A 27590-nucleotide genomic window follows, 5' to 3' on the forward strand; every position below is an offset into this window, starting at 1 on the left:
TGCAGCTTTTCAACGAGCTTTTTCTCTAACAGAGATACAATCTGCAAGGGATCGCGGGGAAGGTTCCATCACTCCCTGGGGCGGCCTCCTGCCCAAGCGCCCCATCCTCCGCTTGGGCCGGCTGTCCAGAAGCCCCATCTCCCAGCCTGACTGTCCCTGCGGTGAGCTGGGACCATGTTTCAGGACCAAGTCTACCCTTGCACAGCTTGTGGCAGTAGAGGGCCCTGGACTGGGTGCCAGGAGTCCTGGGTTTTTGTCCCAAATGGGCCCTGGATAGGCCCCTTCCACTCGCTGGGCCTCAGTTTCCCCGTGTGTCTAGTAAGGAAATTGTGCTAGGGGAGACTCACAGCCCCTTCTAGCTTTGCCATTCAGCATTTCCACGTCTTGACAGGGAGGCTGTGAGGCTCCTCTCTGAATGAGGCCCCCCAAAAGGCAATGCTAAGATACCCTGAGCTCACCCAGACAAGAGTCCCCTCAAAAACAGACCATCTCCCCTCTTAGGCCCCCAGAGGTTCCCCCATTCCAGCTGCATGGAGGAAAGAGGAGCCCTTGCCTCAGTCTCCTTGAGAAGCAGGGCCTGGCCCACAGGCTCAGAGGCTGCGGAGGGGCAGCTGAGTTCCGGCCGGGGCGCAGGGACCTCTGGGGAAGCCCTAAGGGGCACAAATGATTTTAAAGCCATCTAGAGGATGAGACAGCAAGACAGTGACAGGGCCCCACACCCCCATCACGCACAGAGCTTGACAAGTCTTTGCTTGAGTATCTCTGCTGAGCCCTCAACAGCCCAGGAGGGAGGGGACTGGGGCGTACAGTCCCCCAGACAACCAGAGGATGTGGCAGTCAGAGGACCTGGACTTGAGTCCTGGTTCGCCCTTTCCCAGCTGTGTGACGTTGATAAACTACCATACTCAGCCTTTCTGAATCTCAGCTTCCTCATCTGTCAAATGGGGATGACAGTTAAACCCACCTCGCAAAGTTGTGAAGATTCATCAAGACAGTGCACATAAAACCTTTAACACACACAAAGCCAAGGCTCCATGACCAGCAAAGGTTGCCAGGTACAGTGTGGGGGCCAGAGGCCTGTTTTCCCTGCAAACTGGGAAAGGGCTGATGGCACTTGGTGGGATTCAAATCATCACCCCAGGCCTCAGATGGTGATGTGCTTTGTGTCTGCAGCAGAAGGTCCAACCCCTGTGCCCCTGCTACTAGCACTGGTGTGGGTGGGCAGCAGGCAGCGGGGAGCCCCAGGTGGGCAGCTAGCAGGACCTCTCGTGTGAGCCCAGCACCCTACTTCCCCTGAAGTGTGGTGTCCAGAGCTCTGGGCTGGCGGTGGGGCAGGGGCCATGGGGCCTCGTCCGCCCCAGCTGTGGTAGGGCTGGAAGGCCTTCGGCAAGTCCCTTTCCCTCTCTGGGCCTCTGTTTCCCTTCAGTGATTCCTTGGTTCTGCATTTGTTCGTCCAGCATTCCTGAAGGCCGCTTAAGTGGGCAGGAAAAATTTGGGGCTTCAGACCTGGGCCTCAAGATTCCGATGCCCTCAACCCCTCCCTGGGGACCCTGCCTCAGGGTGCAGACAGGCCCACCAGGCAGGGTGTCTCTCAGCTCTGAGGGCGGAGCCAGCGCCACAGGCCTTCCCAGAAATGGGGCCCTGGACTGCTGCCCAGTGCTCCTGAGAGGGACATCAGTGGCCACATAGAGCCAGGATGCAGGGGCAGCCACCTGGGGCCCCCACTACCCAGCCCTGACCCCAGGAGGGCCCAGGTGGGGGCAGGGGAAGGGAAGAGGAGGGTGAGGACAAGGACTTTTTGCTTTTTTTCATGCAAAAAAAAAGGACCTTATCTCCTCTTGAGCTGACCTAATGCTTAAGCTGGGAAGACCGAGACGCAGGTCCATCCTCGGGTTCCTCAGGAGGAGAGAGATGGAAGGTGGGGGAACTGGGCGTGAGGACTGAACTTGACCCTGCGCCGATGTCAGTTTCACTGTGGTGCTCCGGGCACCTCCCCCCCTCCGGAGACGAGCCCAGGCTGGCCCGGCAGCCAGGGGTGAGACAGACCCCGGTCCTGCACAGCACCCCGGGCCCAGTCACTACTCTCTCCCCTCCAGGCCTTTGTAGACCAGTCCCACGGCCTGCATGGCCCTTCCCCTTTGTCTGCCTGGAAACTCCTCACCCCTCAAGGCCTTGCTGAAGAATTGCCGCCTCTGGAAAGCCCTCCCTGCCTCCCCAGCAGAGTCAGCAGAATCCACAGCCCTCGCAGGCGGGCCAGGCTGGCCTGGCATCCCTGACTCCTGTTATAATGGGTTGTTTCCAGCTTCCTGACTAGACAGGACCTCCCCGAGGGCAGGCCCTGGGTCTGCTGCATCCCCAGGGGCTTGTGGAATCATTGAGTGAAGCACCTGCCAATTTCCAGTGTTCTTGGGAGCCTCTAGGAAGTTCACCAATCTCCTGGCTCTTGTGTCAACTTTTTTCCGCCTGCCCAGTAATGCCAGAGATGAAGGGATGAGGAAGTCAGAACCTCCTTTTGGGAATAAATTTTCTTCAGAGTCCTGCCCTGCCCTGTCCGCAATCTCCTCCCCCTATGCCCCTCCCTACTGTCCCTCTCAGGAGTTCTCACAGCCTGCCAGGGCCCACCTGCACTCCTGTGCTCTCAGCCTGGGGTCCCCGGTGACTTACTGCTGACCTCTAGCAGGTCCTCGACCCTGATGGTCCCATTCCCTTCCCCAGGTGGGTGAGGGCCTGGTTCTCTCCTCCCACCTCCGGCCCTCTCGGCCCCGGGGGCTGAAAGCAGGCCCGGCTCTCTGCTCTCATTGTCCTTCAGAGTGGCTGGGCCCTCCGCGGCCTCCAAGCAGGGGCTACAGTGGCTCTGTGTCCAAGCAGGTGTCCTGGATCTCCCCCAACATGGGGGCAAAGGCCCTTGGTGGCAGCTGAGGAAGCCCAGGGCCAGGCCCGTGCTGGGCCAGCGGAGGGCGGGGGCGGGCACGGCGGCAGGTGGGCCGGTCAGTCGCTGAGCACGGCCCCCGGGAGCTCATTGGTGAGCGTGTGCCAGCGCTCGATGCGCTTGTCCTTGTTCTTCAGACAGTCAAACCAGTGCTTCAGGCGCTCGCCCTTGGCGTTGATGCCCAGAACCACGCCGCCTGCGGAGGGAGCCAGGGGCAGCCGGGGACACAGTGACCTCCTGACCCCCAGGAGCCATCCATAGGCCCATCCCTCTGCAACCAATGCCCCCCGACACCCCTCACAGATTCCGTGCTCCGAGGCCGGACTCTCCACCCTGCCCACCGGGCTCTGAGGGTAGACAGTGGTCTGAACACCATGCCACACTCTTGGCGCCCCCAGGTCAGGGCCCGAGATCCTGCCCTTCCTCTCTCCAGGACCAGAGCAGTGCTGGGGGTGGAGCGCAGGGGCATGTGTTAGGGGCTAAGGGATGGGGGCAAAAAGGGGCAGAAAGGGCCAGGGTAGCTCCACTGTGCAGAGCAACCAAGCCCACCAGGAATTCGGGGCCACAAGGGCTGAGTCCAGCCCGAGGCACTGACCATCCTTACCTCTCGCCCCTGCTCCACCCCAGACTGCTGTGTGACCCTCCCAGGCCTCTTTCCTTCTCTGGGCCTCTCTTCTCTATCACATGGGGTCAGGCTGGATAGCGTCTGAGGCCCCTCATGTCTGGGGAGAGGTGGTCTCTGGCCCCAGCTTTCCCCAGAGGCCCGGAAGGAGGGGCTGTGGGTTGATCCAGGGCCAGTGCCCTTTGCTGAGCCCAGGGTGGGCAGGAGGCATTCTTGTCACGTCCTCTTACCAATGAAATCGTTGGATTTTCCAATGTCGTAATCCCAAACGGTGACTTCCAGGGTCTTCTTGGCCAGGTCCCCGTGCTTAATCTCGTAACAGAACTCCTGGTGGCCAGAAGGGGAGAGTCAGGGCCAATGCCTGGAACTCGGCCGGTGGCCAGGAGGGCTCTGAGGTGTGGGGAGGGCGTGAATGGAGGGAGGGAGGAGGGATGGGAGGGCGGTCAGTGCACGGTGGTGGACAACGGTGGATTCTCACCCAGCTTCTGCCTGAGAGCCCAGCCGGGTCCTCGGGGTCCCCTTCCCTCCAACCATCTGCCCCTTTGTCACTGAAGCCACTCTCTCAAGAGCTTCCTTATTGCCAAATCTGTGCACACTTGGCAGCCTTGGTGTGATTGACCTCTCTCGGGTCTGGCTCTGCTGACCACTCCCTTATTTGTGGAACCATCTCTCCTACTGGCTTCCGGGATGCTCCTACATCTGGAATCCCCCTCACTTTCTGGAAGCATCAGGCTCTGCCCGAGGCCCCTCTGCTCCTCTCCCTCATCTCCCCACTGGGCTGAGGACCTGGGCATCCATCTGTACCCGACCTGCCCCTGGCCCTGGGGCATCTTATCCCACATCCCACCCAGAGCTTCCCCCACCTCCCTCACACCTCCCCCTCCTGCTGCTGGGACCCCCACTCCCACATCCACATCCAACATGGCCACAATGCCATCAATTCGATCCTATGAGGAGCTTTCCAGCCCCCCTCCCCTCCATCTGCACCACCTTGGCCTGGTTCAGCCTGGCCTTGCCTCTCCCCTTGCCTCCATGGCCGGGGGCTCTCCTGTCGGCCCCTACCCACCCTCTCTTCCCACTCTCCAGCTCCCAGTGGCCTCTGGAAACCCAGTCCCTCCAGGTCCCCTGCCCAGGGGGAGAGTGAGCGGCTTTCCTGCAGCTCCACCAGCCCCTCGTACCTCGTTGAACTCCGGGTTCAGGGTCTTCTTCTTCACCGCCGTCTTGTGTTTGGATTTCTTGTCCACATCCGGCTTCAGGTATCTGGAATTGTAACGGATGGACAAGCAGGGGGTGGGGGGAAAGCTATGGGTCAGCTGCAGCCAGCAGGGCCTGGAAGAGCCTTTTGTCCCCGAGAGACACCCCCGGCCCCGTTCGTCCTAGTCATCGGATTCCCCAGCACCACCTTGTGGCGGAGGTGGGCGGCCAGCTGCAGAGGGAGAAGCATGTGGTTCCTTCTTCAGCTGGACCACTGTTCACAGGCCCATTTCTGGAGCTAAGCACGGAGCCCCTCCAGCCCCCGAGGAAAGAGGATTTTCCTTGTTTCTGGAAATCTAACTTTCACAAAGCTCACATTTCCCACCAGAAAAACATTTTTAGCAGAGTTGGCCCCTTGTTGGAGCTTTTCTTTTTTTTCAAAAGCAGATTTAATGAGACACAATCCACATACTATAAAATCCATCTTTCTTTTTTTTTTAAAGATTTTATTTATTTATTTTTTCCCCCCAAAGCCCCAGTAGATAGTTGTATGTCATAGCTGCACATCCTTCCAGTTGCTGTATGTGGGACTCGGCCCCAGGATGAACGGAGAAGTGGTGCCTCGGTGCGCACCCGGGATCCGAACCCGGGCCGCCAGCATCGGAGTGCGTGCACTTAACCACCAAGCCACGGGGCCGGCCCAAAATCCATCTTTCTAAAGTGTAAAATGCAGCATTTTTTTAGCATATTCCCAGAGTTTACGCAACCATTGCCACTACTCACTGGAGCTTTGAGGAAGGAAAAAGGCCTTTTGAGCAATAACAACGATGCTTCCGCAGGGAGAGGGAAGCCCGGCTTGGGAGCTCCCTCTCTCCATAGGCGCCTTAGACTTTGAATGCAGAACAGCTGTCTTCATCAGAGGCTCAGAGAGGGACTTGCCCAAGGTCACACAGCTGCTCAGCACAGGGCTGGTGCTCAGAGCCAGGACAGGAGGCCCAGAACCTCTCCTTTGCAGAACTTCTCACCCTGTCCCTGCATCCACACTTGAGTGACAACTGCCCTGCCCCTGCGAAGGGTGCTCTGGGGGCGAGGACTACATCTGTCTCACCCACCACCAGCTTCCTGGCACCCAGCTCGGGGCCTGGCACTGGGTAGCTCCCTAAACATCTGTTGGATGAATGATTGATTCCTAGAAGTGAAATTACCCACCCAAAGGCTCGCATATGTCAAGCTTCTTGCTTCATTTTGCCAAAATTGCCTTCCGGAAAGCTGAGTACCATCGCCTTAAAAATCCTTCTTGCTGGTTTGAAAGGTAGAAAGTGGTATCTCGCTGTTGCTTTACTTTGCATTTATTATTTTTTTAATTGTGATTTTCATTGCATAAGTAACACTGGCTCATTACAGAAACACTAGAAAATATGTACTGACAAAAGTTGGGGGTGGGGGAGAGAAAGGAAGACACAGGTCCACACGGAAACCTGCCGTTCAGCAGCTCTGTACAGTCACCCACAACGCGACACGACCCACGTGCTCTTCACCCTGACGTGACCACACCTGTGGCTCCTCTGTCCGATGGAGGACACTCAGCAGTAAGGAAAACTAGGCTGCTGGCTCACAGCCACGTGGATGACTCTCCCGTGCGTTATGCTAAGTGAAAGCAGCCAGATGCAAAAGGTGACACACTGTCCAGTCATTTTTTAAGAAAGTCTGGAAAAGGCAAAACTATTAGGACAGAAAACAAGTCAGTGGTTGCCTGGGGCTGGGGGAGCTTTCTGGGGGGATAAAAGATTCTATATCTCGACTGTGGTGGTGGTAACAAGATTGGATATATCAGTCAAACCTCAAAAGGGGAGAAATTTACTGTCTGTACCTTGTACTCAATAAACGCGACTTGTAAAACAGGTTGGGGGTTCTTTTAACCCCACCCAGGTGAATGTCTTCAGTTCCTTACACACTTCCGTACGCTTGTTGGCCATTTTGCTATTTCATTGGTATTTTGTTTTCTGTGACCTGTCCTTTGCTCTGGGTGTGAGAAGGAGGGACAGGGGAGCCGGTCTTCAGAAGCCCCTGGAAGGAAAGTTGTTCCAGGATCCCCACGCCCTCAGTGCTGCACGGCTGATGTCCACCTAGTCACCCCTCACCCGGCCACTGCGCCCCCACAGAGGCCACCAGCCTCAGGGCCTCCAGCCCCGGACAGTTCCCTAGGGACGGTCCTCTGTCCGCTGTTTCCTCTGCGGGAGCACCCTTCCTGGCTCACCTCACCACTCCAGGTGAGCTGCTCCCGAGTGCGACCTGTGTAGGCAGGGGGCCCACACCGGCAAAGCCCCAGAGGCTGGCCTGGTGCCCTCTCTCCCTCCCTCGCTGTCAGGACCCCATCCTCCTCCCCGGCAGTGCCACCTCTGGTCCCTTCTGCTGCTCGTCTAAGGCCCCTAGCAGAGTCCATAGGGCCAGAGAAGGAAGGAGCTGCCCAGGTAGCACGGCAAGGTGCTTCATTTCCTCAGTCCTCCGGGTGTGAAATGGAGAGAGTGACAGATGTGACTGCAGAGGCCCTTAGGCGGGTTCAGTGAGGCCCAGCCCAGCCCCAGCACAGAGCAATTACCCAGTGCATGTTAGTGATGATTATCACTCTCATGGTGACCCCTGGTTTTTTCCATCACACCCTGAAGAGCTGGATTTGGGGTCAACTTTCAGCCTGGGGAAACTGAGGCAGGTGTCACCTGGGATGAGGTTTATAAAAATCAGGCGCCAAAAGGCCCTGGCGCGTCTAGTTCTGCCCCTCAGCATCTGCCCCTTGGCACTTCCCTAGCTGGCTCTCTTCTTGGAGTCATGGGTCCCCTGCCAGGGACACAGCCTCAGGGGCACCCTGCTCAGAATCTAACCTTTGCCTTTGTTTCCCCTGCTTTTAGCAAGAAAGAGGCCCACGGTCTAGGAAGGGGCCTTTCGGAGATGGGGGGCCCTGAGCGGCAGCTCCCACATCTCACCCAGACGTGGGCATTTCTAGGCTGCTGTGGGGCCCTCAGGGGAAGCGTGGCTCTGATACAGGGAGCCACCCACAGGTCTGCTGGTCTTTGAAAGGCCACGCTGACCTGGCCCACGGCTGGGGGGTGGGCTACAGCTGCAGTGGGCCCAGCAGCTCCCACACGTGTGGCAGAGGAGCCCCAGGCGTGGTGGACGGGCCTTGCCAGGGCTGCCTCTGTCTGGCCGGGGGCACTGGCTGGACCCTGTGTTGTACCAGGGGAGACCCTGCTTTCTGGATAACCCAGCAGGGGACCCTCGAATTCCTGTCAACCTGGCAGGTGGGCGCTGAGCCTGATTTAAAATTTTCCCACCATTTTGGCTTCAGATTTTATTTCCCTCTGTAAGAAAACTCTAGGATGACAGGCACAGGTGGAGGTACCCAGCTCCCCTCTCTAGTCCTTTCCCTTCCTCCCTCCCTAGAGCCCATTGCTACCGTGAGCCACCAGCAGGGCTTCAGAAATGCACAGGAACAGTCTCACACTGCCTGTCCAGTTCTGCAGTTTGCTTTCGGGCTCAGCATGTTTGGCAGAGCTGTCCACGTTAATTCATCTAGTCCTAATTTACTCATTTGAACTGCATAGTACTCCATTATATGCATATGCCACATTTTATTAACCTAGTCCTCTGCTGACGAACCCGTGGCTATTTCCAGTTTATCGCTAAGACAAGCAGTGCCGCAATAAACAGCTTTCCACCCGTGCATGGGTTTCTGGGCCACAAACCTGGAAGGCGAAGGTGCAGCCATAGGGCACGCAGGCTTGCCCAGCTTACGGCACACTGCCGACTTGCCCTCCAAGGCTCTCAAGAGTCTCCCGAACCGATACAGCGCTTCTCGCAGTGGCCTCTAGTCCACTGGAAATCACTGTTTTGCTAATGGTTGAGTTGGGGCCCAGCTCATCATTTTTTATGTGGAAAAGCAGTAGTCCCCGCGCCATTTGCAGGGACTCGGCCCTCCCCAAGTGATGCTGGTCAGCTTCCCATTATGCCGGGGTGCTGCTCCTGGAGCCTGGTGGCACCGGGTTTTAAAAAAATAACAGCTTCATTGAGATATAGTTCACATGCTGTACAATGCATCCTTTTAAAGTACACAATTCCATGGTTTTTAGTATATTCATGGAGTTGTGCAACCATCAGCACAATCAACTGTAGAACATTTTTATCACCCAGAAGGAAATCCAGTTCCCATTAGCAGTCACTCGGCATTTCCCCCCAACCTCTCCCTGGCCCCTGGCAACCACTGATCTACTTTCTGTCTCCATAGATTTGCCTGTTCTGGACATTTCATACAAATGGAGGCATACAATGTGTGGCCTTTTGTGTCTGGCTTCTTTCACTTAGCATAACGTTTGCAAGGTTCATCCATATTGTAGCATGCATCAGCGCTTCCCTCCTTTTTATGGCTGAATAATATTCCATTGTGTGGATATGTTTATCCACTCATCAGCTGATGGACATTTAGGTTGTTTCCACATTTTGTCTATTGGGAATAGTGCTGCTATGAATGTTCATGTACAAGTTTCTGTGTGGACATTATTTTCAGTTCTCTTGGGTATATCCCTAGGAGTGGGATTGTTGGGTCGAATGGTGATTCCATGTTTAACCTTTTGAGGAACTGCCAGACTGTTTTCCAAAGTGGCTACACCATTTTTTTCATCTGATTTAAAAAGTGACAGAAATATGATAGTGGCCATTGGGAATGGTGGCCCCAGAGTTGGGCCATGCAGCAGCACTGGCCTCTCTGTGGTGTCAAGACGTCCCCATGGCCTCTGTCACCTGGGTCTGCTCACTGTCCCCTCAGGCCAGGCCCATGCCTGCTTCTGTATCTTAACTCCTCTTTCCCTCTGCCTGAGCAGGAATATCTCCTTTCTGCTGAGCCAAATTCCTCCCCAAGTCCCATGCTTCAAGAGTCTCACTGTGAACGCAGACTAACATCCATCTTTTGTTTGTGGAGGGCCCAAAACACTGATGGTGCTCACCACGACAGCAGCTTCATCTCTCTCTGAAGGGCCACCAGCTCCCGCCTCCCCTCAGAGCGGATCATAGCCTATCCTGGCACAGGATCACAGCTCTGGGGCCCAGGTCAACTGGCATGGCCCCCCTAAGTTAGTGTCTTTCCCCAGCGCCACCATGAGCCCCCACTGGCAGGGCTGGGCAGATCCTTACCTGCACCTGTGGCACCAGCACAGGGCTGAGCACACGTGGGCAGCCCTAAGTCCTGGCGGAGTTTCTTCACTGGATCTCCCGGCCTCCTGGCATGGGCCCTGCTCCCTCCTGCCCCTCCTCCCACCTGCTCATGGGCCCTGTGGTCACGGGGAGGCCTGAATGGGGCATCAGGAGATAATTACTCTCTATCCCTGTGGCCTTGGAGGCCACTCAAGTTCTTTGGGCCTCAGTTTCCTCATCTGTGAAGTGGGGCTGGCCAGACTTAACTCACAGAGTTGTGGAAGGAGCACAGAAGAGAACACGTCCCTGTGGGCAGAGTGTCTGCCCCACCAGACTACTAGTCTTGTCACACAGACCTCCCGTCCCTTGAGGTGAGCGGGGAAGGAGGCGCCGGCCCGGGCCGCACACTCACGTTTTCACGTAGGGGTCCGAGTAGCCGTTGGCATCCATGGCGGCCAGGTGTGCGCAGCGCACGATGCCGACCAGCAGGCCCTGCTTCTGCGAGCTGTACTTGAGGGAGATGAGGATGCGGCCCCGCTCCTCCAGGGACTTGTCTTCCGTCTTGTCCACCTGTGGGGCGGGCGGTCACTCGGCTGTCCTCTCCTGCTCCCACTTCCTCCCTCAGCCACGGGCCACCAAGGCTGTCCACGGGCCCAGGCCAAACGGAGCCTGGTGGGTGGTGAGGGGTCACCCTGGCTCCAATCCCCCTGAAGGTGCCTCCTGGAGCCTCTCAGGGTGCAGGGGGCGGCCCCTCGGGGAGAACCCAGAAGACAGGGCTTTGATACATTCCCAACCCAGGGGGAGCGGGCAGGCAGGTGGGGTCGCCCAGGCCCCTCCTGTGCCCCAGCATCCGCCCTGCACCCCAGCATCCGCCTGCTTCTGGGATCGCACCTTGACTCTAGGCCTCACCGTCGGGCCTCCCCATCCCACAGCCCGCTGTTTCTCCATTCCTCGCTCTCCCAAGACCACCTGTTTCCACCTTCTGGCTGCTGCTCTCCTTTACCCTCTGTCCACCCAGACACACCCAGCCGGAGCCCTGTGACCCTCCGGGGCCTCGCCTTAGCCCTCTCTGCCAGGCTTCTCTCACACGAAGTCCCAGCCACGTCCCTTTGCCCACAATTGTCCTCTGCCTGGCACTAAAGTGACACCACACATGGACTCACGTAGGCAGGGGCCACACCTACACCTCTCTGGAGATGGGGCTCCTGGGAGGTGAAGCGGAGCGCGTACTTAACCACTTGCACTACCAGGCCGGCCCCCAAAATGTGTCTTTACTGCCAGAGCGGTTATCCCCAACCACTCCCCTGTGGTTGCTGTGCGTCCCCAAAGGCAGACCAATGAGTTACTGGTGAGCAAGGCTCAGCAACGCCCTGATCACGCCCCGTGAACAGGCACGCGCACTCTCACACATTCACGTGCATGAACACACACATTCCACACACACTCCACACACACAAACACGTGCCCACACACACTTTCACACGTAGAAACGCACTCACACACATACACAATGCTCTCACATGCAATTCACACACACACATACACACGCATGCTCACCGCCCCCCCCCACACACAGTTGCCAGGGCTCAAAACTCAGGAAGACAACTAGAGTGGGAGTCGATGTTGCCTTTTGCAAGTGACATGGATCATTTGGAAAAACTGGGTTACCTGTGGTTAACGACTAATAATAAAATGAAAAAGGTTATATCCATCACATAAATGCCTGCGAGTGGGAGAGAACATGATGAGGGAGTGAAATTTGATCAAGTTGTGCAAAAAGACAGAGCTGGGATTGGGGAGGGAGCTCGGGCCTCAGGTCAACTGGTTCCCAGGGCTTCACTCAGACCAGGCTGTGCTGAGCATCTGTCCCAGCACCCCCTCTGGGGGGAGGCACAGGGGACGGCTGCTGTGCCCTGTCCTCTGGAGCATTCCCCTTGCCCAGGCCTCTGGGGGAAAATGTCCGGGAAGGGGACTGTGCTCTCAACACTGGGCTGCCGGAGGGTCAAGGTTTCTCAGGACCTGGGGGCCTCCTGGCCACCCCCTACCAGCCCTTTTGAACTGGGTAAGGGCGAGGCCTCTGGGAGAGGGAGGGAGGGAGGAAGGCGCAGACACATGGGCCAGACCCTGGGAGGGCTCAGCAGGCGCGGATGGCCAGGGGGCAGAATCAGTGTTGACATCATTTTCAAACAATTGCAATTTCTAGGAAAGAATTATTTTCTGTCTCCTCCGGGTATCTCACAGGCACCTCACCCCTAACGTGTTCCAGTTGGGCCCCAGGTGTCCCCAGCTGCTCCTCCCACGGTCCTCCGCATCATGGTTAAGGATCCTTCGTTCTTGCAGGTGCCCAGCCCCCACACCATCCAGGATCCTGTGCGTCCCCCTCCGCTGTGGCCCCAGCCCAGGCCTGGGTCTTGCTCGTCCCCTCCTCACTGTTCCCGCCCTCACTCCCCTCTCCCTCCCATTCTGAGCCCAGCAAGCCTGTTAAACACAGTCAGATGCCCTAGCCCCTTCCTAGCACCTCCCCTGGTCCGTCTCACTCAGGGTGAAGGCCCGAGTTCTTCCCAGTTCCCCACCCCAACCTCTGCTCTCAACTCCTAGGACCCCCTCCCTCTCTCTCTGCCCCACTCAGCAGGCCTCTTGCCTGTGCCTCCAACGGCCTGAGCACTTTCCCACATGGGGCTTCGCACCTGCTCTTCCCTCTGCCTGGAATGTTCCCGGCTGGCCCAGGGAGCCCTTCCCCAAGCACCCGTCTAAACCATCGACCCCTCTCCTGCTTTCCTTCCTGGCCTGACCACTGTCTAACATACAATCTGTTGGGGTGATTTATCTCGTGTTTGGTCTGTCCCCTGCCCAAGCTCCGTGAGGATGGGATTTCTGTCGGGCTCCCAGCACCTGCAGCCGTGCCAGGTGCACCGCAGGTGTTCATAAATGTAGCTGGCCCGAGCTCCTGCCGGGAGGGCCCTGACGGCCTGCAGAACCCGGGGCTGCTCACCGGCAGCTGCTTCTCCAGGCAGATGCTGAACGTCTTGGTGTGGTTGGGTTTCAGCTTCTTCAGGGGCACACGCGTCTCCCCGATGAACTCGTTGTGGCGGAACTTGTCCTCATCGCACACGGAGATGCTGCAGGGCGAGGGCAGGGCCAGCTCTTCAGACACTGGGTGCTCCCAATGTGCCTCCAGAGTCAGTGGGGATTTGCACGCAGTGGTGTGTGTGAGTGTGTGTGCAGGGCCAGCCCCTGGGGATAAGGCTGCGGTGGGGTGTGGGGATGGGGGTGGGGAAGATGCCCGGGCCTCAGGGCCCTCACCCACCGCAGGGTCTTTCGGATCATGTCTTCGTCCGTGATCCCGTAGTAAGTTAGGGTCTCGTTCCACGTGGGGTTCAGAGTGTTCCGGAGAGTTTTCGTTCTGAGCTTATTTGCCTGGTGAGAGCAAAAATGATCCTATGAGCATCAAGGAGGGCAGTGGCCAGAATAATCGCCCCAAAGACCTAATCCCCAGAACCTGTGACCATGTTACTGTCCACGGCAGAGGGGAATTAAGGTCACAGAAGGAATTAAGTTGTTAATCAGCTGACTTTAAAATAGGGAGGTTATCTAGACGATCTGTGGGGGCCCAACGTAATCAGTGTTTTTAAAAGCGGAAGAGGGAGGGAGGAGAGGAGAGTCAGAGGGAGATGTGATGAGGGAAGAAGGTCAGAGAGATGCGACGCTGGCTTTGAAGATGGAGAAAGGGGCCATGAGCCAAGGAATATGGGCAGCCTCTAGAAGCTGGAAAGGGTTGGGAAATGGCTTCTCCCTGAAGCCTCCAGAATGGACTGCAACCCTGCAACACTTGATCTCAGCCAGTGGGACCTATGCTGACTTCTAACCTGCAGAACTGGAAGATAAGAAGTGTTGTTGTGAGCCACTAGGTTGGCGGTAATTTGTCACCGCAGCCCTAGGAAAGCAAACCAGGAGGATCCCTGCCTCCAGGCCCCGTGTGTGCGTGTGTGTGTGTGTCCTGCAGGAGGCAGTGGGGCCTGGGCTGCTGGGAAGCCTACATTCTCTCCCTCACACCTCCTCACCTTTGCTCAAGCTGTCCCCTCTGCCCGGGACGCCACCTCTCCTAGAAAAGGCCTGTGGGGTGGCCTGTCCAAGCTACCGTGTTGCCTCCACTCCTTCCTTGGTGCTTCTGGGGATCTCAGTTCTTATAGCCTTACCTGTCTTGACCCATTAGACTCTGAGCCCCTTGTCTGATTCCCTTTGATGTCTGCCACACCCGGCCCAGGCTTGGAGGCCAGACAGCCCTGGGTTCTAATCCCAGCTCCACCGTTTACACAAGCTCTGTGGAGCTCTGGGTGACTTACCCTCTGTGAGTGTCATGTTCCCCACTATAAGAAGGGATAGTAGTACCTCTCTCTCAGCGTTGTTTCCAGGAGCCTCCTTTATCAGGAGACGGCTCTTTGTGAAACGCTGTCCTACGCAGGAACTCCTGTGGGGGGCCCTCCGACTCAGCCTCCAGGTACTTCCAACTCTAGTCCCTTGACTTGAGGCTAGAGACTCAGGGTCACTGAGCTCCGAGTCAGGACACTCCCCCCGTCACACTGCCCTCAGCCCTCACAGCCCTGGGAGTCCCACCCGCAGCCTGAGGTCGTCGAGGCCTGAGCGGGGAGCCCACTTCTCCAGGTGTGGGCGGTGGGCCACCGCTGTTTCTCCCACCACTCTGCCTGCCTAGAGAAGAGGAATCGCCCCTTCTGGGGGGTCCTCCTGGACTGGGGGGGGAGCCCCAGCCCTACACACTTGCCCTGAGGGTTTGGGCCTCAGAGGCAACTCAGGCCCCAGCAGCCTGTGGCTACTCAGCCGGGGAGCAGGACTGTCTGACTGGCCTGGAAGAAACCAGAACAGTGGCCAGGGAGCCGTCTGCCCAGGAGGGCCCTCCTGTTACTGACTCTTCCTCCCTGTCAGGCCGCTTGAGGGCCAGGAAGGAATTCCCCACTCTGGACTTCTGAGACAGAGGCCGGACGAGAACATCAGCCACCGGGCTCTGCTGCTCATGGTCCCATGTCCTGTGTCCCATGTCCCCCCACCTGCCCCTGGTCTCCACTTGGAAGCAAAGCTGCTGCTCTCTGGTCAAGTCCCCCTTGGAATGGGGTCTGCACAACCCGTCCCCTGAGATGTCTGTGGGTGCCAGGGCAGGACCCAACCCTGAAAAGATGGTGTGACCCTGCCTCCCACGAAATTAAAATAAAATAATACTGAACTGCAAGACACAGGTAAGGAAGTCCAACCAAGTTTTATCTTCCAGTGCTGAGGGTCACCTTGATGCTTTTGTTTAATAGCAAATTTTTTCTAAAAAAACTTCTCTCCTTTCCTAGATGCACCATGTGCTTGGTCTGCCTGTTGGGTCATCTGGCACGGAAACAAGGGTTCTGTGGTCAAAAGAACTGGGCAGATGCTGCCCACCCCAACCCCCCTGTGGAGCGTCACAGAGCAGCCAATCGACACATTAAAGGCTCTAAGTCCTGCAGTAGAGAAACATGTTTAACAATGTTCCCCAATGGTATTTGACCACAGAACCCTTGTTTGCACATAATATTAACCTCCAGCTGAGACTGCTTCTTCCCACCCCCCCCAAAGCCCCAGTAGATAGTTGTATGTCATAGTTGCACATCCTTCTAGTTGCCGTATGTGGGACGCGGCCTCAGCATGGCCGGAGAAGCGGTGCGTCGGTGCGCGCCTGGGATCCGAACCTGGGCCGCCAGTAGCGGAGCACCCGCACTTAACCGCTAAGCCACGGGGCCAGCCCCAGAGACTGCTTCTTATAAAATGCTGGCTTGGAAATTCTCTAGAAGGTCTTCCCAACTCAGCAGGCAGGTAGTTCTGATTGAGGTTCCTGGGAGGTCTGGAGGGTGTGGGGCTGACTGGGTGCTCTGGGTGGAGATGAATGGCTGGGGTCCCATCAGCTTGCTTGGGCTCTGAGAGGTGTGGGAGCTATGTGCCTCCCTGGGTGCCCCAAGCCCAGCCTGGGCCTTAGTCATGGCGGGTGGACAGGGCTGGTCAGAGGCCTGGGGCAGACCCCTCACCTTACTGGCTCCTGGCAGCAGATGCAGCTTGATGTACGGGTCTGCCAGCCCGTTGTGGTCCATCGGCTTCAGGCCCTGAGCAGAGAACAGCAAAGGGTGTGAATCGGGGCTTGGGGACACAGAGCAGCCAGGGCCTCAGCGGCCTGGGTCAGCAGACATCCTTGTCCCCTGGGCCTCCTGGCTGGGTCCATTCATGACCCTCTTCACAGAAGCCTCCTGGCCCCACACTCGCAGAACGGGGAGTGAGGATGGCCCAGCGCTGGCACAATCTCCCCTCCCCCGAATGTCTCAGCCCAGGGCGGGTTTGGCGTCATGAGGGTCTTTGTCAGATGGCCTTTCTCTTTCTATTCCCCATGTCACGGAGGCCAGGTGACTCGCCTTTCTCTGAAGGAGGCCCTTCTCTCTTGCTGATTCCCCTCCCCCTGCTCCCCAACCACGGCAACTTCCCTCACTGACCCTAAGTCCACGTGACCCTCTGTCCACGAGTCCATACACAGCCCTTTGTGGCCGTGGGAAAATGGTCTATGTCCTGAAGACCAGGCTCAATTTCCCTCTGGATCTGCACAGCTCCCTGCCCGTCTGTGTCCACGGAGGCCACACAGCTGGCCAGCCGCGGAGGGTCCCTCCACAAGATGGCATCTGTCACTCACTTTGAGCAATCGGTCAAGTGTGCACAGCCAGGGAACAAACGGAGCCGTAAACAGACAGGGCTTAGCTGACCGCGTGCCTGCTCTTGCTTCCGAAAATTATATTTTTCCTTCTGGAATGGTGCAGGGTCGTGGAGGGCGGCAGCTGTGGCGGGTGTGGGGCAGAGCTGGCAACCTCACGACATCATTCCAAGATGAGCCGCTCATGACCAGGCCCACCTCCAAGAGCTGAGGCTCTTCTCCGGGGCCCCCCACCTTGGTTTGGAGGAGCTCCCAGGTGGGGGCTGCCAACCGCCCACTGCTCTGCTTCTGGGGAAGGGCGCCTGGGTTTTGGAGCCAGGCTGGCCTGGGTTCAGATCTCAGCTCCTGCACTTAGTAGCTGGGTAAGTGGATGAGTTCCTTTGCCCGGAGCCTCAGCTTTATCATTCGTAAAAGGCGTTAACGGTTCCCACTTCCCAGGGCTGCAGTGAGGGTTGAGGAGGTAATGCTGATGCAGGGCCTGGCTGGCAGGGCGTTTGCTCCCCTTCTATGTGCCAGGCCCCTTGGAAGATGCCAGAGAAGCGGCTGAGGGCTGGGGTGGGGGTATCTGAGCTGTGCCGGGAGTGGGTGGGGCTCCAGCTCTGCCGTGCTCCGCGGGGCCTGCTCTGGGACGATGCTCGTGGCCCCGAGGCCCCATGAGTGCTCGCACGATGAGGCAGCCCTTCCGGACGCACGTCCCTTATCCTGGCCTCTTGCCCTTTCCCATGAAGTGCCCAGGACTGGCAGTTCTGTCAGTTTTCTCAGCTCCTCTGTGGACATGAGTGCCCATGTGTCCATGTTTGTGGGGTGGGGGGTGGGCGCCTGCCACCAGGCAGTCCTCCAGGACAGCCTTAGGTACTGAGCACACTGAGCGCTTACTCATTTCATGCTCACAGCCACCACACAGTGGGGACGATTAACCCTACTTTACAGATGAGCAAACTGAGGCCATTCTGCTTACCCAAGGTGGGTGGCCAAGCCAGGGTCCAGCGCCAGGGCATCTGGCCTCCTCCCAGAGACCCGCCGAGGGGCTCCACCTGTCAGCCCTGCCTCAGCCTCCCCACCCCTGGGGTTCCTCCTCACACCCCAGTCCAGGGCCCCAGCCCCTCCAATGCCTGCACGCCCCCCCTCCCCTGCAGAACTGGGTCTAAGTGGAGAAGGAACTGGAGAATGGGGGAGCTGCCATGGCCTGGGGTCCTCCCATCCCTCACCTCCAGTGCCTTGAGCAACACACCCCTAGGTGGACACACCCATATACATGCACACACACAGGTGCCCACAGAGACCTGTGCACGCACACACATGCACACACTCCAGTACCCCCGCACAGTCCCTCTGCAGCCTGGGTAGGGAAGTCGGGGCACACAGCACAGTAGGGGCCCTGGTGTCCGGGATGGGGAGGAGAAAGGAGGGTTCCGGTCAGAGTGGCCTGGTAGCCAGTGCCCCTTCCCAGTCCCCAAGCCTGGACAACCTCTACAAGGCTGGGTGGAGGGGGAGGGGAAGGGTCTGCCGGGGTCCTGAAGCCTGCCCTCCACCTTGGCACAGCTGGGGGTCAACAGACACTCAGCTGTGTACCCAGGGGCTGGCGTGGAGCCCCTGAGAGGCAAGGCCGGGCATGCCCTGCATCACAGCCCGAGCAGCTCCCAGAGGAGAGGGCAGGGGCGACGATGGAGCCCAGCGTGGACACGACTCACCCCTGCCGTGGCATCCCGGTGTGGCAGCCCAGGTGGGTGGGGCACAGCTGGGCAGTACAGGCAGCCTGTCCCTCTGGGTGGCAGAGCCAAGGGCAGGGTGGAGGGAGGGGCAGAGAAGCTCACAGGATAGGGGCTGGGGTGGCGTCTGGGCCCAGGCAGCTCTGCGGAAAGTCCCTTGCCCTGAGCCGGCCCAGGCCCTTCCACAGCTCTACCGGGGGGTTCTACTAGGCCGAGCCTCCGCCCTTACCTTGCGAGAGAACATCAACGTTGGCACCTTCCTCCCGGAGGGAGCGATGCGGTGGGGGACAAAGGGAACAGCACGGCTGAGGACACAGCGCTGACACGTGCCAGCCCGCGGGCAGGGCCACAGCAGGGTTCACAGACACCCACGGCCCCAGCCCAGAGAGCAAGGCCCAGGCCCTGGCAGGACAAGAGATTACTCCCCTGCCAGGAGTCGCATCAGCCTCCTTGTGTGGCGCCAGTGTCCAGAGCAGGACGGCGGTGCCGCCCACTTCTTGGGGGTCCGGGGGGCCCAGCTTCTGGGGACTTCCGAGCAGGAGGCAGCCAAACCCAACCCTCCCTGTCAGCCTGCAGGGCAGGCCTGTCACCTCCCGCCACTTCCCTTCCCTCCCTCATCAGCCCTCCCCAGCTCTGGGGGCCTCTGTGCCCTGAAAGCCCCCCGGCCCTCATCTCATTCTCTTCCCCCAGACACCTCGCTGTACAGGCCCTTTCAGGGCAGCTAGGGTGATGGAGGCAAGAATTGCCCCTGCCCTGCACCCCACCCAGCAGGGACGCCCCACGCCTGGACAGGAAACCACTGGACCACAGCGCCTCCTCCAGGCCCTGGCCGTGGGGCCCGTGGGCCGCCGAGGCCTACCTTGGCCTTGCTGATGGTGCAGTGGAGGGCGTTGTTCTCCTGATCGTAGAGCAGGCTGAAGTCCAGTGTGCCCAGGGTGGCTGTGGACAGAGGAGGGCTCAGGTCACCCAGCGCTGTGAGGTCAGACGAGCTGCCCTGGGCAGGTGCCGCAGTCCCCACGGCGACTGCCACCAACTGAGCACCCACTGCACACCAGTCCCTTCTCCCAGCCTGCCAGTCCCACCAACCCCGGGAAGTGAGCACTAGTCTCCTCGCTTTCCAGATGAGCAGTGGAGGGTCGGCCACCCCTGTCACTGTGAGTAGCGGCCCAAGAGTTGGACCCAGCTGGTGGGCCCCCAGCCCAGCCCCCTAAGCCCTGTGCGGTGCTGTTCGGCCTGTGGCGGGGCCAGTGTGGCGTCCACGTGTACCGGCCACTCAGCTAAAGGAGGTCCTGTCCTCCTCCCCTCCTTGTACAGCTGCCCGTATAGGCGCCTTGCCTCAGTTTCCCTCGCCTGTTAGATGTCACAAGGATTGTGGGAGAAGGCAGAAGAGAGAGGGCTTTGCGAGGCTGCAGGCCCTGGCCCGGCTGACTGGCTGATCCCCTCACCCACCCCCACGCAACCCTTGGGGCTGTGGCTCCCAGGTCTCTCTGGTCCCTGGGGGCCTGGGCAGCCTGTGTGGAGCCAGCTGGGTCCTCGTGCTGCTACCCCAAGCCTCTCAAAGGCAGCGGGCGATTCCCAAGGGCCGGGCAGAGGGTGCAGCAATAACTGGGTGCAGCTGCGACCCTCAGGGGCAATCACACACTGCAGCTGTGGCCTTCCACATCAGCATGGCTCCCTGCACGAAGGCAGGGCTTGTGGGTGGGGGCAGACCTCGGGGGCAGTGTCCGGACAGCAAGGTGCACATCACAGGATGTCTTTACAAGCCTGAAGGCTGCTGGGCTGGTCAACCAGCATCTCATTCATTCATTTCCAAGTGTTTACAACTGCCAGACTCTAGGGATGGAGATTTCAATGAGGCAGGGTTCCTGCCCCAAGGAAAGCAAAGCTTAATGGGAGGAGCAGATGAAAAGAATTTGCCACAACAGAGTCTGGTGGGCCAGGAGCGATGAGGGGGGGATCCAAGGGGGATGCCTGTCTTCAGCGTGAACTGAGGCCATCAGGGAAGGCTTCCTGGAGGAGGTGACGCTTCGCCTCAGCCATGAAGGATGAGCAGGAGTTGGCCAGTGCACAGTGGGGCTGGGGGAGGGGGCACTCCAACCACAGTACAACCAGAGCATGTGGGGCTGAGCGGCTGGAGTGATGCTGGGGGCAGGGCAGGGCTCTATTCTTCAGGCCAGGGGCACCCAGCATGGGTCTAGATCAAACTATGGCCCTCTGGCCACGCCCATCGGTTTACATCTTGTCCCTGGCTGCTTTCGCACTACAACGGCAGATAGGAGTAAATGCCACAGAGACCATATGGCCCGCTGGCCTGGGCTGGTGCAGGGGCCCAGGACTGGCAAAATTCCGGGTCTGCAGGGAAATGGGCACATTAAGGTCGTGTGTGTGAAGCGGCCCTTTATTCTGAGGGGACGGTGCCGAGTCTCATCTCCTTGCCCCCCAGCTCCTAACACAGCTCCTAAGGCACACGGCTCAGGGTCTCTGTCCTTGCCTGAGGGTCACAGTGTCAGGTGGGAGACCCACCCTCTGACATTGGCCCCGGGTTCAAATCCTGGCTCTGCGCTTCCTTGCTGCATGATCTTAGAAAATTTATCTAGCCTCACTGTGCCTCAGTTTCCTCATCTGCAAAATGGAGACACAATAGTATTGACCTCACGGCATCGTGCTTTAACAGCGCCTGGGGTACAGAAAGCACTCAGCGGATAATTATAGAAGGTGCTATAATTATACTTAGGTGATTTTCCTAGATAAACTGCACTTGCCCCTCTGAGACGCCTTCTGGAATGAACCCGTTCTAAACTGGATCACCCCTCCCAGCCTTTGTGAACAGAACATACAAATGGTCACCTACACTTGTCTGAATAACCGGAGTCACTGCCCTGACTACGATTACTGTTCCGTATGTCACTGTCACAGCCCAGACGCGGAAGGGGCACGAGACGATTCCTCCACCAAGTGATCCCAGGCGGCCACTCTTTTTGATGTTTTCTTCATTTTTCTGCCTCCTCCTTTGCCATCATCTTGACACTCCTGTTAGAGTATTGGCTCTGGCAGCACAGACAGCCCTCCCTCCTATTCAGTAGTTAACCGTTTCTTCTATGAAACCAGGTGAGAATACCTGTTAGAATTGTGTCCAAACTAAGAGTCGACAGGCCTTGAGTGGAGCCTGGGGACTTGCTCCTGGGGGAGGACGTGAGCTTTAGGGCTAACTGTATCTGGCCTCTGGCTGCCTGTATCCTCGCTCCCGTCTATGCGGGTGGGCAGGTGCAGAGCCGTAAGTGGGGTCCACCTCCCCACGCCTGTAACACTAACACAGCCGCAGGCCCAAGACTCTCCAGGTCTATGCTTTCGTAATAACGTTCTCCAAAGCTGTTGGCTTTACATGACAGTAAATCACTCTGCTGTTCTGTTCAGGCCTGCCCGTGCCTCATTCCCCCAGACATTAGCCTCCCGAGGGCAGGGACCACGCCTCAGCCACACCCGTGACACCAGCAAATAATAGATGTTCAGTCCACATGGCCAGGCCGATCAAACCAACTTGCTCTGCAGCTGCTCACAGGACCCAGGATTTGGTGTGATGCCCGTGCATTAAAACGCACACCCCAAGATCTCGGCCCGTTCCCCGATCCCAGAGAAGGATGAGCCAGCGAGGCGGAGGGGCCCCTGCTCCCCACTGAGCAACTCAGCCCCAGGGGGAGAGAAGAGTCCTGCCCACCGGCTTTGCAGACAGCCCTGTTCGACGAGGCCCGATGCTGCTCAGTGACTCAACACCTGTTACTCTTCCCAGGAAGGAACAGCACACCCAGTGCCGCCCCAGGATGCGATGGATGAATTTCTTTGAACTCCAATGGAAGTTTTGTAAGAAATTATAAATAGAAGCTTGGACACCATTTTTAGAGACTTGCCAGTGGTGGAGCTCTCTTAGGGAGATGACAGTCCGAAGTCTTCCTCTCCCATTCAGAGAAGTGAGGCTCAGAGAGGGCAGGTGACCTGGTCAGCGTGGCACAGCACAGCTGGATGCAGAATCCAGGCCTCTTCACTTCCATCCTGATAGTTCCTGCCTTAAAGCTCAGCGGCTTCCCAAAATTTGTGTCTGCCAATTTGTTTAGCTGAAATCCTAGGAGGATGCCATGGAGAAATGAACGAGAGAAGAGCAGAGCTGCTCTTGGGGAGGAGGGAGGGCTCGGCCGCCGCCCTGGTGGGCCTCTGAGTTGGAACCGCACCCTGGGCTTGTGGTGTGGGTGAGGAGGGCACTAAGGGCAGGTGAAGGTGCCTGTCTGCATGAGCCACGGGGTCCGCCACTCCAATCACACGTCCTGGCTGAAGTTTACATCCTTGGAAGAATAATGAGGGTTGGTCACTAATGGGCCTTTGAGAGTTGTCACCCGCTTGTTGATAATTATAGAGCTTTAATGGGGCTAATTCAGAGAAAATCAAGCTCGAGCCCCTGTTGGTTCCTCTAAGGCTGAACATCCCTCTGTTGGGCTGATGGAGACTGACAGCATCCCTCTGACCTTGGTTTGCACCTGACCCTCCTCACTCAGATGCCCTTGGGAATAGGAAATCTGCCCTGTTTTTTTTTTTTTTTTGAGAAAAATGTCAGCCTCTCAAATAGTTTTAAAAAAACTATGGCAAGAACCACAGAAAATGATCAAGCTTGAGTTGAAAGCATTTTATAGTTGGGGAAACTGTGGCACTGAGCCAGGCACTGCAGGGGGTACACAGAGGAAGGAGCCATACATCCTGCTTCCCAGGAGCTTGGAGGCTGAGGGTTAGGACTTTTATCAATCTATTCATTCCCCTGCTTTCAATTGTTCAACGGTTCTCCACTGCCCCCTGGATTCAGTTCAACCTCCTTGGTGTGGCATTTAAGGCCTTCTGTAATATGACCACTTTGGCCTCCTCATTGGTCTTTTCCCCTTGCTTCAGCCACTTGACTCTGTTGTGCCTCTGCGGGGCTGTGTTTCCTACATCTCTCTACCTGGGCACAGAGCAGTCCCCCTGCCAGGAGCACCTCCCTTCCTCCTTCCACTCTGCCGGCCTGCCTCCTCCTTCCCCCCAGCCTTGGAGCAGAGCCCTCTCCTGGGTGAGCGCTGTGCAAGCCGGGGCTTCCCGTTTGGGTTCCTGCCTCCCTGCCCTTACCGCTGGGCTACTGTGTGTCTTGGTTTCCATGAAGTCCCTGACGTCAGAGACTGTGTCCCAGGCATTCTCGAATCTCTGTGCCCAGCACAGTGCCTGACACATAGTTGGGCATGTAATGTGGAGCGCATAAAAATATGGTCTGGGCAGAACATGACTGGGCTCAGGAACGGGACTCTCAGCCAGGGGGACCGGGAAATGCTCCCAGCTGAGGGCCTTTGGGGCAGGCCTAACAGCGATTCCTCCGCTCCATCCTTCTCCAGCCCCCCATGGGCCTCAGTCCTGACGCAGCCCAGGGTGAATCACTCAGGGGCAGGTGTAAGCGTGGGCACGTGGTGCAGTTCTGGCCAATGAGGCAGAAGGACAGGTCTCCTGGGGACTTCCGGGAGCGTTTCCTCACCCCTAAACGGAGATGTGGGAGAGGAAACTGATCCTTATCAAATTTAGGATCTTATTGTTGCATGTGATGCCTGGATCTGCAGCAGCCACCCTGGACAATGAGGGAGGTCAGCTGAAGAGGAAAAGAGTGTGGCCAAGTGGAGGGACGGCCAGAACCCTCACCACAGACGTCCCTGGCGAGGGGCAGCATCAACCTGCCCCAGGGCCACACAACCTCAGCTGCCCTCACTGTTCACGGCGCTTTGAGCTTTCTGTCACTTGCAACCCAAAATGTTCGAGTCATCCCAGCTCCGCAGAACGGACTGGGTTTCCACAGGTGGTGAGTGGGTGGGAGCACCCTGCAGAGGGCGGGGCACAGGGCCTGCCTGGAGGGCAGCAGAGCTGGGTCCAGCCCAGCCAGGCCACACTGCTGGGTGGGGAGCACACTGGGTGCCCTTCTAACTCCAGCCTTCACTGCATTTTCTCCCCGTCATCGCTCCTCTATTAGATCAGTTTGGAACATGTTAAAATTTTGTGCTTGTGGCTTGAGGTGACTTAATAAAAGATGAGCTTTAAAGAGAAGGAAAAAAAGGCCGAATAAATAAACAGCACTTCACTCTCGGCCTTGGACAACAGAGCAACCGCCCTAATTTCTTTTTGTTAGAACAGAGATAATCCAATAATTAGGGCAGCAAATAGCATAACCCTGGCTAAAGCCGTAATGAACCATCTGGCTTGAATCATTTAGGCTTATTCCAGGGATCTGGTTGTCAGAACTGAGGGGGGCACAGTCTGGGGTACTCGGGGGAGAGCAGTTCTGCCCCAGAACCTGGTCCCTCCACGGGCAGGAGCCAAGATTTCTGTGCTCCTGTGCCTGGCGTGTTTGCTTGGCCACTGATAGGACCCATGCCCAGGGTGGGCCACCCCTTGCAGGGGGTAAGGGGTCCTAGGCTGGCCCTGGCTCACTCACACGCCCTCCTTCTTAGCTGTTTTCTGCAGAGTGCCCTGGTGATACGGGTGTGGCTAGCCCACAGTTCAGGCCGGCAAGGCTGTGTCCAGGGCTGCCTGTACTGCTGACCCAAGTGAGTGTGTCCCCTGCTAGGACACACGAGCTCTCTGGGTGCAGAGACCCAGCCCTGTTTCCCTTTGCCCACTCTCTGCTCTAGGACGGTCCTCAGTGGAGGACTGCCGAGTTGATGGATTGGAGATGGGGTAGCCGGCCTGAGTTTTGCGACTTTCTGGTCCCCTCCTTGACTGTGGGTTCAGAGACAGCCAAAAAAAAATGACCAGATCTCTCACCTCTTAGCAGTATGTCATCCAGAGGGCCCTTGGTGGCACCAGGGGTTGCCTGTTGCTCAGGCGGAAGCCCTGCCTGCCTGCCTGCCCACTCCCTTGAGTAGCAGGAAAGAGGCTGGAAACGGGAGTGGGTTCCCCACCCCTTCTTCTGGAGGTGGCTTTGGATTCAGGGCATACAAAAGGGTGACTTGGGTCCCAGTTAGCGCCTGCCCAGAAGAGCGGCAAGTGACGGTGTGCTTTGCCCAGGGGTCAGGAGCTGGGGATGGGGAAGATCCAGGGCACAGCCCTGAGGGCAATCAACTCTCCCAACCCAATTTCCCCAAGCTGGCAGGAAAGTGGAGGGAGAGGGCCGCTCCCCACCCCCCCGCCCGGGGGCAGGGCCTCAATATGCCAGGCTCTGGCCGCAGGGCTGTGGTCCAGGCCCCGAAAAAGTGCATAGCAGGCAGCTTCCCCACACAGGCCCGGCTCTGACCGGCCTCCTCCTGCGCACTCCTCCCCGGCCTCCCTAGGTAGGGCGATGAGAGGTCTGCCAGCCCCTCCCTCACCCCCTAGCGGCACTGGTACCCTCCACCGTCAGCTTTCAGAGGCACATATTATGCTCAGAGAAACTCCAGGCCCCCAGCTCCCGGCCCCTGTGAGCACCCAAGCTCGGCGCAGCCACCCTCGCTGCGCTGCGCGGGGGATGGGACCGGGCGGGCCTTGGCGAAGCCCGCGAAGGACCCCTGCCCCTAAAGGTCCACATCCCGGGCAGGGCTGGCGTTTGACGCTGGTGTTTCAGGTCTGAGAGTGACGCGGCGGGGGCTACGGCTGGGTTGGGGGCCTCGCGAGCAGCGCTCCCTCCATCCCCACCCCCATCCCGCGCAAACCCATTCCGCACTGGTGGCGACCTCTTCAGCCTCGGTTTCCCCTCCAGTCTCGGGTCTGGCGGGGCCGGCACCCTCAGAGACGGGAAAGGCGCCAGGAGCGCCCGCCGGCCAGGCCTCGGCCCCGCGGACCCCGGCGCTTGCCTGCTACCTGGGGCTCGGGGCTCAACCCCGGGAGGAGGAGGCGCGGGCTGCGGGGCCCTTCCCGGCGGGGGGAAGTGGGCGTAACAGGTGCGCGAAGGTCGGCAGCCCGGGCGAGCGCAGCGGCGGGGTCCAGGGACGCGGGAGGAGGAACCGCCAAGGTTTTTCCAAAGGACAAGCGGCCCCGCGGTCCTCTGGTCCTCGGCCCGCGCGCCAGCAAAGCCGCCTCGCTCTGCGGGCCGCCAGGCCCACCCACGAGGCCCGCCCGGCTCCATCCCCGGGCCCCTCCTCCCGACACCCCAGCCTGGACCCTCGGCCGCGGGGCTGGCCCGCAGCGGGCTCCTGGGCGGGGAGCGACCGCGCGGCCACAGCAACTGGTGTCTCCCCGGGGCGCAGCTCCGCCCTTCCCGGAAACAAAAGCCGCCGCCCGCGCCGGAGCTCCCGGCGGGTGGGCGGAGAGGGGGCGCGGCGCAGGCTCCGGGGAGCCGGGGCCCGGAGGTGAGACACCCCCAGGGAACGCCCCCAAACTTCCCACCTTTCCAGTCGGGGTCGGGGGAGGTGTCGGGGCTGGATCTGCAGGGCGCGCAGAGAGCGCATGGAGCAGGCGAGGGGGCCGAGACGCGGCCGGGGGTGTATGCCAAGGGGACACGAGAGATCGCGGGGGACCGAGGGGCCGGCGAGGTCGGGGGGCGCGCGCGAGCCCGAGCCGGGGAGGGGCGAGAAGTCGGCGAGTTGGAAACTTACTGCAGTCGTCGGACTCGTAGCCGTCGGCGTCCGGCTCGTCCTCGGGCGGCTTGGCGGGCGGCCGCGCGGGGCTGGGGCCGGGGCTGGGGCCCGGGCTGGCGCCGTAGGCTCCGAAGAGCTGGTCGACATCCTCGTCGTCGTCGCGGGCGCCGTCGGAGGGGCTGCGGCGGCCCGCGCTGGCCGCGGCCGGGCGCGCGGGGGCGTCCGGGGGCGCAGCGGCGCGGGGCCCGGCGTCCGGGGGCAGGCCCCGCGGGAAGCGGGGGAAGTAGTCGGAGATCTGCTTGATGGGCCGGATGGGGCCGGGGCACACGTCGATGGCCATATGCTCCTGGATGCTGATGGTCGCCTTCTCCCCGCGCCGCCGGAGTGTCATGCAGGCAGCGCGGCCCCGCCTGGGCGCGGCCCGGCCCGGCCCGGCGCGGCCCCGGCCAGGGGGCGGCTCAGCAGGCCCGGCGGGGCGCGGCGGGGGCTGCGGGCATCGCCGGCGGCGCCCCCGGACGGCCCTGACGCGGCTGCTGCCTGCTCGGCGGCGGCCGGCGCGAGCGAGTGCCAGGGGCCGGCAGGCAGGGGGCGGGCCCAGCCCGCGTCACCCGGCAGCAACCAAGCAGTGTGAGTGTGCGGGCGGCGCGGGCGGCGCGGAGCGGAGCCAGCCGAGCGGCGCCGCACT

General features: G+C 59.2%; 1 protein-coding gene across 2 annotated transcripts; it reads right to left on the reverse strand.

The window, feature by feature from the left end:
- DOC2B (double C2 domain beta) lies at window positions 1-27382 on the reverse strand. Of its 2 annotated transcripts, XM_014789720.2 has the most exons (9): window positions 26924-27380; window positions 19222-19301; window positions 15986-16060; window positions 13234-13343; window positions 12919-13045; window positions 10339-10496; window positions 4730-4811; window positions 3782-3878; window positions 1-3125 (listed from the first exon to the last, which is right to left on the reverse strand). In XM_014789720.2, exons 1-9 carry the CDS (start codon window positions 27294-27296, stop codon window positions 2989-2991), a joined length of 1239 nt encoding a protein of 412 aa, XP_014645206.2. In that variant the 5' UTR covers window positions 27297-27380; the 3' UTR covers window positions 1-2988. The 2 variants fall into 2 exon arrangements, with proteins under 2 accessions (XP_014645206.2, XP_087296798.1); XM_087440672.1 differs by lacking the exon at window positions 15986-16060 and having other exon boundaries at window positions 26924-27382.
- Between the last annotated feature and the right edge of the window lie 208 nt (window positions 27383-27590).

The sequence above is a fragment of the Ceratotherium simum genome, chromosome 16 (assembly GCF_057802395.1).
Source record: "Ceratotherium simum simum isolate JZ-2026a chromosome 16, ASM5780239v1, whole genome shotgun sequence".
In the NCBI taxonomy this organism is placed as follows: domain Eukaryota; kingdom Metazoa; phylum Chordata; class Mammalia; order Perissodactyla; family Rhinocerotidae; genus Ceratotherium; species Ceratotherium simum.

Excerpts from the sequence above, each read along its gene's own strand:
- DOC2B (XM_014789720.2), bottom strand. The coding sequence starts at position 27,296 with ATGACACTCCGGCGGCGCGGGGAGAAGGCGACCATCAGCATCCAGGAG. Across the intron at positions 19,302-26,923 it reads CTACGAGTCCGACGACTGCA|CCACCCTGGGCACACTGGAC; the intron begins GTAAGTTTCCAA and ends CTCTGTCCACAG. Across the intron at positions 3,126-3,781 it reads AAAATCCAACGATTTCATTG|GCGGCGTGGTTCTGGGCATC; the intron begins GTAAGAGGACGT and ends CTCCCTCCGCAG.